This window comes from Panthera uncia, chromosome A2 (assembly GCF_023721935.1).
Source record: "Panthera uncia isolate 11264 chromosome A2, Puncia_PCG_1.0, whole genome shotgun sequence".
Classification (NCBI taxonomy): Eukaryota; Metazoa; Chordata; class Mammalia; order Carnivora; family Felidae; genus Panthera; species Panthera uncia.
The window spans coordinates 80,871-92,088 of NC_064816.1; the positions used below are offsets into that span (position 1 = coordinate 80,871).

At 56.6% G+C, this 11,218-nt stretch overlaps 1 protein-coding gene and 1 non-coding gene across 3 annotated transcripts; one reads left to right on the plus strand and one right to left on the minus strand.

Annotated features, from left to right (window-relative positions):
* Window positions 1-979: 979 nt before the first annotated feature.
* ODF3L2 (outer dense fiber of sperm tails 3 like 2) lies at window positions 980-7,010 on the minus strand. Of its 2 annotated transcripts, XM_049639437.1 has the most exons (4): window positions 6,908-7,010; window positions 5,360-5,467; window positions 3,428-3,541; window positions 980-1,976 (listed from the first exon to the last, which is right to left on the minus strand). In XM_049639437.1, exons 1-4 carry the CDS (start codon window positions 7,008-7,010, stop codon window positions 1,492-1,494), a joined length of 810 nt encoding a protein of 269 aa, XP_049495394.1. In that variant the 3' UTR covers window positions 980-1,491. The 2 variants fall into 2 exon arrangements, with proteins under 2 accessions (XP_049495394.1, XP_049495393.1); XM_049639436.1 differs by lacking the exon at window positions 6,908-7,010 and having other exon boundaries at window positions 3,428-3,530; window positions 5,360-5,443.
* Window positions 7,011-7,976: 966 nt separating this feature from the next.
* On the plus strand, window positions 7,977-8,083 carry LOC125931082 (U6 spliceosomal RNA). The gene has a single exon (XR_007460340.1). It is a non-coding gene; the product is annotated as a U6 spliceosomal RNA (small nuclear RNA).
* The last annotated feature ends 3,135 nt before the right edge of the window (window positions 8,084-11,218 follow it).

Consider the following 11,218-nt stretch of genomic DNA (forward strand, 5'->3'; position numbering starts at 1 on the left):
GGGGGGGGGGGGGGGGGGGGGGGGGGGGGGGGGGGGGGGGGGGGGACGTTTGTCTGGGTCTGGAGCCCCCCTGGACGTGTTTGTGTCTATTGTCTGCATACATGTGGGACTGTGTGGGAGTGTATATTGAGTGCAAGTTTGAACATGCGTGTGAGGAAGGCACCTGGGTTCCCCTGAGGGGGGTGTGTGTGTGTGTGTGTGTGTGTGTGTGTGTGTGTGTATTAGGGGTCCTGGTGTGTGTCCACTTAGTCAGTTAAAGGGGTGTGTGTTCACGATTGGCATCCCTGGACTGGGAGAAAGGGACAGAGCAGAGGTCATGCATGTCAGGACCCTTCTGGGTCAAGCCTGAGGTGCAGCCCTGGGGCCCCCTCCTTGGGGAGACATGGTGGCAGTCTGTCCCTCCCAGGCTCCTGGGTTAGGGTCTTTCTGGGTCAAGGATTTATAAGGCCTGGGCTTTCACACGGGAGGCTCAGTCACATGACACCACCCCTGTGTGTCCTTCCTGTCACTAGCAAAGAATGGCAGGAACAGAGCCCAATGGCCAGGATTCAGATCCTGGCATTAGGGGGACACGAGGGCTCATAGTGTGTCCTCAGGCAAGTGTCCAATCTCTCCAAAGCCCCATTTTCTCTCAGTGAACATCAACTGCCGCCCGATTGCTGTGAAGCTTAGATGATCTTTATCAATATCTCAAACACGGTAGGCACCTACTGATGATGGATATTAGAATATATTAAACTCCTATACATCTTTCAAAACCCACCTTCGATGTCCTCTTTTCCAAGAAGCCTCCCTGACTTCCCCCATTCAAAGCCCTGGGTCTGCCTCTGGCCTTACCCAGCCCTGGATCCCTCCTGTGGTTCCATCCAGGCCCCGGGGGCTTTAGAATTGGGGGTCTGGATCTCAAGGGCACAGTTAAGTCTCTTTGCTTTGACATGGACAGGGGGTTAAATGAGCTCACATGTGTGATTCTGACAGCTCTGGTGCCACAGAGATTTATTGGCAAGCAGCTAGAGAGAGAGGGATCAGGCTGCTTCCAGCCTGATTTGGGGGCTGGGACCAGGGGCAGGCAGCTGGCTGTGCATCCGCGAGAAGCAGAGAAGAGCCCAAGTTTAGCAGAAACGTGAACTGTGCCAGGGACCCAGGCCCTAGCAGGGTGGACACTGAGCTCCAGAACACAGAAAGCTCCGCCGGCCGCTGGGCAGGGCTGCAGTCGTCCCTTTCTCTGCGTGGCCTGACTTAACCTGCTGTGACCGGGAGGAAGAAACTGGGGCACTGGAAGGAAGCTCGCCCTGCACGGAGCCACGGGGTCACAGCCCCCAGGGACCAAAGGAAGCAGGGGACCTAGAAGGACCTCAGAGTTCAAAAAAAGGAAGGCAAGATGTGTCTTCTCCACAGCCAGGCCCAGGAGGGGCCTGCCCACACCCCGTGTGACAACACAGGTAAACTGGGTTGGTCCCGGGGCAGCTGGGAACCCTAACCCCAAAGGTGTCAGGGCATGGTGTCCACAACCATGGTGGGAGCGCGTTTGGAGTGACGGATGCCCATGGTGAACGCTGGCGCCCGGGCTTTGGTCATGGTGACCTGCTCAGGGCTGTGGGTGCCAGGGCCAGGAGTCTCCTCTGGGGGCCGGGGGGCACGGGGCCGGCCCAGCATGGTGAAGGCGGGCTGGCGCTGACGGTAGGTGTTGGGGTCGGGGCTCTCGTACTGGCCCGGGCCTGGGATCTCAGCAGGGTCCTGAGGGGGACGGGCGGGGGGCGTGCGGCCCAACACTGTGTAGCTGGGGCTGCTGGGCTTAATGAATATCTGGGAACCCCAGAGGGAGGGCAGGGTATAGGCGTTAGGAGCAGGGGTGGAGGTGTCCTGGAGCTGTGGGCGCAGGCGGGAGCCCAGGGTGAAAGCTGGGGGTGTCCGCTGGCGCACAGGGGCCACCTTCTCTGGGCTGTAGGCCCCTGGGCCTGGTGTCACCTCCAGACCTGTGAGAATGGGGCAGGAGGGTTGATAGGAGTCCTCACCTGCTCAAAGACCTTGCATGGCCTCCCACTGCCCCTACACATCCTGGAGCTCACAGCACTTGTCAGGCAGCCCCAAAGTGTCTCTGCTGCTTCCCAGACCTCCCCCCCCCACACACACACACACACTACCTGTTGTCTTTCAAGCCTCCAGGCCTTTGCCCATGCTCAACCCTCTGCCCCGCATACCTTCCGTTTTCCCATTCCCACCCCCCAGGGGCTGCTCCTCACCCTTCCAGACAGCCCCACAGCCCCCTCCTTCCTGCAGCCTTCCCCACTCCCTCCTCCTAGGCAGGCCCTCACAGCCCTTCCAAGGGCCCTCCAGGGTCTTCCCCTCCAGACATGGGCACAGTGAGGTGGGATGGTCTCCATGTAGGCCTAACTCCATCACCAGACCGGGGTCTCATAAAAAGCAAGGGCATGTCAAATCTACTTCAACTCCTCAGCTTAATACATGTTTGGATGAGTGAGTAGAAGGATGGGAGGTGAGTGATTGAATGGGGAGTGAATGAGTAGATGAATGGATCCATGGATATATAGATAGAGGGATTAAGAGCTGACTTGTGGATGGGTAGATGGATGGATGATTGGGTGGATGATAAATGGGTTGATGGATTGTGAATGGAAAGATCATGGTGGATGGATCAGTAGATGGATGGATGGAAGGATGGACAGATGGGTGGATGGATGGATGGAAGGAAGGGTGGGTGGCTGGTGGGTGAATGGATGGATGAATGGATGGATGGACTGATGGTTGGATGGATGGATGGACAGACGGACAGAAGGATGGATGGATGGATGGATGGATGGATGGATGGATGGATGGATGGATGGAAAGGTGGCTGGGTGGGTGGGTGGATGGATGGATGGATAGGTGGGTGGGTGGATGGATGGACAGTTGGATGGATCAGTGGATCAACAGATGGACTGGATGATGAGCAGTGGGTTCATGGATAGGTTGGTGAGTAGATAGATGGGTGAATGGATGGATAGATGAACTGATTGATCAGGGAGTAGATGAGCAAATGGGTGATAGGTCAAAAGAGGAAAGGGTGGATGGGAGACTGGAATCAGGTTATTAAATTCGGCACTTAAGGTGGAAGTGAGTTTTTTGGAGTCTGTGGAGGGAATTGCCACATTTGCCACAGTCCCCACTGTGCCCTGTCATCCCCTGATGTCACGGATGAGCCCCAGATGCCCTCTTGGCACCATATGTACACAGGGTCACTGTCACCCTGGCCCACTTCCTCATTCAGGTTCTCTCAGGGCCCCCAGCCCCTCTTCGGAGTCCCTTGATTTGTCATTCCAAAGACACTGAAATTCTAAGAACCTGATGATGGGAGGAGAAGGAGAGGACAGAGGTGGGAGCCTGAATGGGTGGGGTCCTTGTGGGGAAGCATTGATCAGATACTCACCCCGAGACTTGCCCCGGCCCTGCATGGAGTAAGCAGGGGTGCAGCTTCGGCCAAACCGGGTGACTTTTGGGTCCAAGAAGTAGACTGGCCCAGGGCTGACGTCCTGTGGAGACGCTGGGGAGAGGAGCCCCCGGTCCTAATGGCACCTCTGATGGCCCCACCGACCCCGCTCAGTGCCCCTGGTCGGCCCCACCCCCAGCCCCATCTTGGAGAGCAGGGACCTTAGACCACTGACCTGGGGGCCCCGGGTACCTGCTTTGACTTTGTCTGACAAGCACATCAGTGCCCTTGTGATCACAGCTGTGCCCCCCTCGACCTCTCTTCTGCCGCAGACTAGGAAACCAGCTGGTGGGTGGGTCAGGACTGTGCCACAGTAAGAGTAACTAGGCTCTGAGGAGGGCCCTTTGCATGCTTGGGCTTGTCATGGGGCATGCCTAAGGGGGCCTTGAGTCGGACCTCGGGGGTCTCAGCAGGGCCTCCGTGAGCTTTGTCTGTGGGCAGGCCATCTCCCTGTCTCTGCCTCTGTTTCCCCACTGGCAGGGCGAGTGAGGAGATTGAAAGCTGAGAGGGTCCATGGAGGGCAGCCTGGCACAGGGCACTTCCCTGCTGGGGCCAGTCACCGGGGCCAGTGCTGTCACTGCCGCTTCCAAGCCATTCGGGCATAAATGCACGCGCATCGGTGTGTGGCGTGTGGGGCACACACTCGCTGGCTAGCGGCTCTGTGTGCATGTGGCACACACACGCAGGGAGCACCTTTGCTGACAAAGGAAGGGCGTCCCTCCCCTCATCAAGGCCTCTGCTTGGGCTGTCCTTCCTGGGCCTCTTGTCTCCTGGGGCTCCATGGAACTCCTCCTCCTGCAAGCCCAGACCGTAGGCCTCCTCCTCCAAGAAGTCTTCCCTGGCATCAGCGAAGTCTACGCTGGCCACCACTCACCCTCAACTCCCCAGTCTGTCCCTCTGCCCCAGAGTGTGTCCTGTGACAAGGACAGAACCTGGGAACCCAGGTCGCCCTGGGCCACAGGCGAAGTTCTTAACCCTTCCCGGTGATAGATGTGATGCTCATTCCCTCCTTTGCCTTCCTGGGGACCCCCTGGAGTTGCCTGAGTTGGGTTTCAGTTTGGTTTGGGGTTTTTGCTGATTCTGAAGATGTCAGCCGCCCCCTCCCCACGTGCCTTCGTCCAGGTGAGTCAAAGTCCTCCTTCAGGGCCCTCCCCACCCAGGTGCACTTGGGACCTCAGAGCAGCTCTAGAAAATGGGGTGATGGAATTTGTGGGCATTCATATGAAGGGCACAGTCTTGCTAGAACGTGACGGTGACACTGCTAATAGGCGTGGACAGCGTGCTGGGGCCAGGGCCTCCCACGTTAACAGCATCGATGCCCGTGACGTTCACTCACATCCCGACGCCGTCGTTCCAGCCGGGAGAAGGGTGCACCACGCGGAGGCGAGGACCCCGCTGACGGGGCCAGCCCCACCGCCCGCTGCCTGCCCAACAGCAGGAATTGTCACCCTGTCCTCTCCACAGCTGCCTGTGGGGGGCCTCGTCTTGCCGACAGAGAAACCCCTCCGCACCCACTTCTACTGAGCACTGTCCAGAGCCGCAGACCGTGCGAGCTACTTGTAACGGATGTTTGTTTAACCCCGAGGACAGCTCTGTGAGGAGCGTGGCACCACTCCTCACAGAGAAGGAGACGAGGGCACAGAGCGGTTAGGACACTGGTCCAAAGTCCAGGGGTCTGCAGCGGCCCAAAGACACACTCGGGCCCTAAGCACCACACCCTGCTGTCTTCTGCCTACGAGGACGAGGACGCAGCTTCTCCAGGCTCCCCCAGCGAGCTGCCTGCCTCCCTCGGGGCAGGGGGGGGGGGCCTGAGGGGACACAGGGGGCTTGGGAGGCCCCCGCCCCCACCCGCACCCCCCCCGCTGGCCTTACCTGGGCGGGGCCTCCGGAAGAGTGAGTAGGCGGGACCGACCGCCCTGGTGCAGTCGTGGTTGACGTAGCCCACGGTGGACGGCAGGACGTACAGGCCCGGTCCGGAGCCTGCGACCAAAGCCCTCAGGTGAGGGCCTGGGGCCGGACACCCTGAGACTTGGGGGAGAACCCGGAGCCCAGCCCCTGAGCCCCCGCCTGGGCTCCCAACCACCCTCCGTGGCACGTGGAGGTGGGGGGGCTGCCCCCACTGGAGGGGGAAAAGTGAGGGGGGGCATTGTGAGTCACATCTGAGTCAAAGGTAGGAGGGGCTGCAGGCCCAGACAGAGATACGCTGTCACGTGGGGAAACTGAGGCCCAGACACGGGGATACACTGTCACGTGGGGAAACTGAGGCCCAGACAGAGATACACTGTCACATAGGGGAAACTGAGGCCAGACACGGAGATACGCTGTCACGTAGGGGAAACTGAGGCCCAGACACACAGATACGCTGTCACGTAGGGGAAACTGAGGCCCAGACAGAGATACGCTGTCACGTAGGGGAAACTGAGGCCCAGACACGGGGATACACTGTCATGTTGGGGAAACTGAGGCCCAGACAGAGATACACTGTCACGTAGGGGAAACTGAGGCCCAGACACGGGGATACACTGTCACGTAGGGGAAACTGAGGCCCAGACACGGAGATACACTGTCATGTTGGGGAAACTGAGGCCCAGACACGGGGATACGCTGTCACGTAGGGGAAACTGAGGCCCAGACACGGGGATACACTGTCACATAGGGGAAACTGAGGCCCAGACACGGGGAAACGCTGTCACGTAGGGGAAACTGAGGCCCAGACACGGGGATACGCTGTCACGTAGGGGAAACTGAGGCCCAGACACAGGGATACGCTGTCACGTAGGGGAAACTGGGGCCCAGACACGGAGATACACTGTCACGTTGGGGAAACTGAGGCCCCGACAGAGACACCCCACCACAACTGCAGTGCTTGGTGTCCTCAGCAAGAATGTCAGGGCCACGGAGCTTAACTCCTGCTGTCTTGCTACACACAGATAAATGAGGCAGGGGCCTCGACCCTCACTGAGAATGCACAGCGTCAGAACCAGGATGCCCGTGGCCCCTGCAGAGTGTCCAGGCCTCAAGCCTCCACACCTGCCCGTTCTCTCCTTGCCGCTCTACGTTGTCGAAGGCACTTATCACTAATATGCTATACATTCTGCTTATTGGTTTTGCCTTGTGTGTGTCTCCCCCACAGACCTTTGCTGCTCTGTCACTGCTGAAGCATCAGCACCTGCAAGGGTGCCTGGCCCATAAAATGCTCAGTCCTTGCTGGGTGGAGGACTGCACAAGAGCCAACAGAAATGCTATGTTCACACCCATTCTGCTGGGAGGAAAACTGAGGTTTGGGGAGGAGCAGGGACTCATCAGAGCCTCCCCACTCCAGGTGGCTCCCAGAATATTCTAGAAGCCCCAGCACAGCTGGGGAGAAGAGAGGACGAGATCCCACCACCATGGCCTCCCTCCCCCACAGTTGGTGCGTACCGTTCTCCGAGGTGGCCGTCCCACAGGACTTCCTCAAGCCGGTCTGAACACTCTGGCACTCAGTGGTCAGCCGTGGAGCAGGGTTGCAGCTAAGGGTCCCCATGGTGAGCAGGGGAGGTGGCTGCACGAGGCACAGGGGCCGGGCAGCTCCTGCGCCTGGTGTTTTCTCCTCCGCTGCAGCGGCTCCGGGCCGCAGGTCAGGTACTGTCCTCAGTCCTTGCAGCTTGTGCTGGTGTCGGCAGAGCCCCAGCCTCACCACACCCCCCTGGGGACGGCACAGACAGTCCCTTGTCCCGCAGCACAGAGTCTTGGGGCCCCGGCCCTAGCAGGCTGGTCGGCGGACGTTGGCCTGGAAGTGAGGCCAGGATCAAGTGTCGGCCCGGTGGCTGGATGGTCCAGGGAAGAATCCGGTGTCAGCAGAGCAGGTCCCCGGGGAGCCGCCAAGCTGGGCAGCCGGGGCCAGAGAAGGCTCCAGGGAGCCAGAGCCGCAAACACAACACCTACAGCCATGTAGCAGGAGGGACTGGTGAGGTCATGGGCGGTGTGGCCCCATTTCTACAGCTGGGGAAACTGAGACGCAGCCCAAAGTCGTACAGTGAGTTTACCACTCTGGGGGTTGCAACTTTAGGCCAAGAAGCCTGCCTGCATTCTTCCTTCCTTCTTGCCTTCATCCAATAAGCACCTATTGAGCACCTACTGCATACAGGTTCTGTTTGGGTTGGTGGGGACACAACAGGAATACACAGACAAGAAGGTAGTGTTCTCAGGAGAGGACAAAGGAAACAGACAATAACCTAATAAATAAGCACATAGTATATAAGAAGGCGTCAAATGTGCTAGAAAACAGGGGCGCCTGGGCGCTCAGTCGGTTGAGTGTCAGACTTCGACTCAGGTCATGATCTCGCGGTTTCGAGCTCGTGGATTCGAGCCCCGTGTCGGGATCTGCGCTGACAGCTCAGAGCCTGGAGCCTGCCTCAGACTCTGTGTCTCCCTCTCTCTCTGCCCCTCCCCCACTCACGCTCCGTCTCTCTCTCTCTCAAAAATAAAATTAAAAATATTAAAAATTAGAGTGCTCGCCTCGGCAGCACATATACTAAAATTGGAACGATACAGAGAAGATTAGCATGGCCCCTGCGCAAGGATGACACACAAATTCGTGAAGCGTTCCATATTAAAAAAAAAAAAAAATTAGAAAAAAATGTGCTAGAAAACAGACAAGGCTGGGAGCCCAGGATGGCAGTCCGGGTAAGGCCAAGTGCTGGGGCAGGAGGACGGGTCACTGAATTGCGAAGGCAAAAGAAAAGCATCTCATGATAAAGGAATGGCTGTGCAAAGACCCTGGGGCAGAAGCAAAGATGGCAGGGAGGTGATGGCGGTCCTCCAAGACAGCCCACTGCCTCCCAGAAGCCAACAGAGATTTCCTCCCAAAATAGAGTACATTTCCCTGCCTGCACTAAAGGCTACCACTGTGTCAGGCTCTAAGAAGAGGCTGAGGGAAACTTGGCAGAGCAGAATTCAAATTCCTGTCTCTTCCATGTGTGTTGCTGTGCGGTCGGGCCATTTCAGACCAGATTTTAACAGCTTTATGAAATTATAATTTACATACAGTACAATTCATTGCTAATGTAATTTTAATACATTCTATAATTTTTAACTTATTTTTCAGTTTATTTATTTATTTATTTTGAGAGAGACAGAGACAGCACAAGTGGGGGAGAGAGGGAGAGAGAGAGAGAGAGAGAGAGAGAGAGAGAGAGAGAACCCCAAGCAGGCTCCACGCTGCCAGTGCAGAGCCCGATGCAGGGCTCAAATCCACGAAGCCACGAGATCATGACGTGAGCCAAAAACCAAAGGTCAGACACTTACCTGACTGAGTCACCCAGGCATCCCTTAATTTTTTAACTTTTTAAGCAAAATGTTCCCAAAATGAGTCTGAAATGCTTATATTAGAAAAGAAGGGGGAAAAAAGAAGAAAGATCTTAAAATCAATGACCTCAGGTTCCACTTAAGAAGCTAGAAAAAGAATAGTGGGTGGCTCACTCGGTTGAGAGTCTAACTTCGGCTCAGGTCACGATCTCATGGTTCGTGGGTTCGAGCCCCGCATCGGGCTCTGTGCTGACAGTTCGGAGCCTGCTTCGGATTCTATGTCCCTCTCTCTCCCTGCCCCTCCCCCATTCTCACTCTGTGTCTCTCCCTCTCTCTCATAAATAAATAAACATTAAAAAAAAAAACTAGAAAAAGAATAGTGGAGGGAAGGCAATCAAAGATGCAACAGCAGAAATGCAGGAAATAGAAAACCATAGAAAGAACCAACAAAGCCCCTCTCCCCAAAGCTGGCTCTTTTAGAAAGACCAGCAAATTTGATAAAGCTCAAGCTAGAATGACCAAAAACAATGAGGAAAAACACATTACCGTTATCAAGAAAGGAAGAGAGGGCCGCCTGGGTGGCTCAGTCTGTTAAGCGCCCGACTCAATTTCGGCTCAGGTCATGACCTCACAATTGCACCCTGCTTCTGGCCCCTGAAAGTCAGCAGAGCCTGCTTGGGATTCTGTCTCTCCCTCCCTCTCTGCCCCTCCCCCACCCACGCACACGTGCTCTCTCTCAAAATAAATAAACTATTTTAAAAAATGGAAGAGAGACATTACTACAGACCCCACACATTAAAGGGATAGCATGGTCTGTGTGAAGCCACCAGAAAATTCCCATGTGCTCAGGCACTTCATGTGCCTCGTGTTGTTTAATTATCTCAGCATCTCACTGACGGAAATGCGGCTGCTAAAACCTCACCTGTGGTTACAGGTGGGGAAACTGAGGCTCAGAGTTCAGGTCCCTGAGTAACATCAGCAGAGCCAGGAGTTGAATCCAGGGCTCTCTGACTCAGATTTTAGCTCAAGGGTCCAGGTCTTCTCCCAGACTGCAACCCCAGCTCAGCCTTCTGGGAGTGCTGGGGGTCCACTGCCAGCCCTCCCTGGCACTCGAGGCTCCACGGGGCCCAGTCTTGCCCCCTCTGCCCTCATCCCCTCTCCTCTGGCCACAGTAGCAACCTCCCAGTCCTTAAAGCCACTCAAGCCAGTTCCCACCTCAGGGTGCTTACCTGGGCTCCCTTCACCTGGGGAGACTCAGCCAACAAATCAGCCTATAGCCAGCCCCGTCCTCAGTAACCTGTGGGCCCCCAAAGTAGACAAGCCATCGCTTCCTTCCAGAAGCAGCACAAACTCCAGAGCTGTGAACAGAACTGGGCACTGAGGATGGAGATGGGAGATAGACACCCCCACCTCCTTCTCTCCCTCCCGGCAGAGTCTCTGATTGACCCAAGCTGGCCAGAAGTGCAGGATACGGCCGCTGGGGTCAGCCTCAAGGACCCCAGGCCAGGCAGAGAAAGAACCAGCGTGCCGGCCGGAGGACAGTCCTTCATCCAGGTTCTAGCTGGGACTCAGCCCCAGCTGCCTTAGTTTCCCCACGGTGACACAGGAAGGAGCCAAGAGCTAGTGTGGGGTGGGGAACAGATTGGAATGATTGCCTGAGCCTGAAAGGGAGGTTTTGGGGGCCTCAAGGTCCAGCAACATCACCAGACTGAGCTTAGGCACCCCAGCCGGCCTCGACCCGTGACCACCCGGCTCCTCCAGTTCTCACTTTCAGATCAGAACCCGCACAACTGCCAGGTCATAGCATGTGAATGGGAAGCTAATTAATTCTAAGCCCATGCACATGAGCCATGTTTTTAATCCAATGTATTCACTGGCAGAAAAGAGCAGATCAGCAAACTGAAACAAGGAAGCCCGGACTGGGATGGGGCACAAGGCTCTGCCCTGGCAATACGGCGCCGCGTGGGGGCCTCAGTGCCTCGGAGGAGGCTGCAGGGTCTGAGCGCATAAGGGTTAACCCGACCTTTACCCATCTGTGTGCCCACCGCGTGCAGGCGCTGTTCAGGTGCTGGGAAAAGAGGTGTGCACAAAACACACAAACTCCCTTCCTCACCCTTTTGTTGAAAGAAGCAAACAAGCGAGTTACACTGCTTTAGAAGGCAAAGCAGTGCGTGGAGCAAAACCAAGGCTGGGGCCCCCCGGGGGGCTCCGCCGGTTAGGCGGCCCACTTGGGCTCAGGTCGTGATCTCACCGTCCGTGGGTTCGAGCCCCGCGTCCGGCTCTGTGCTGACAGCTCAGAGCCTGGAGCTGCTTCGGATCCTGCGTCTCCCTCTCTCTCTGCCCTTCCCCCACTCAAGCTCTGTCTTTGTCTCTCTCCAAAATAAATAAACATGGAAAGAGAAAGAAAGAAAGAAAGAAAGAAAGAAAGAAAGAAAGAAAGAAAGA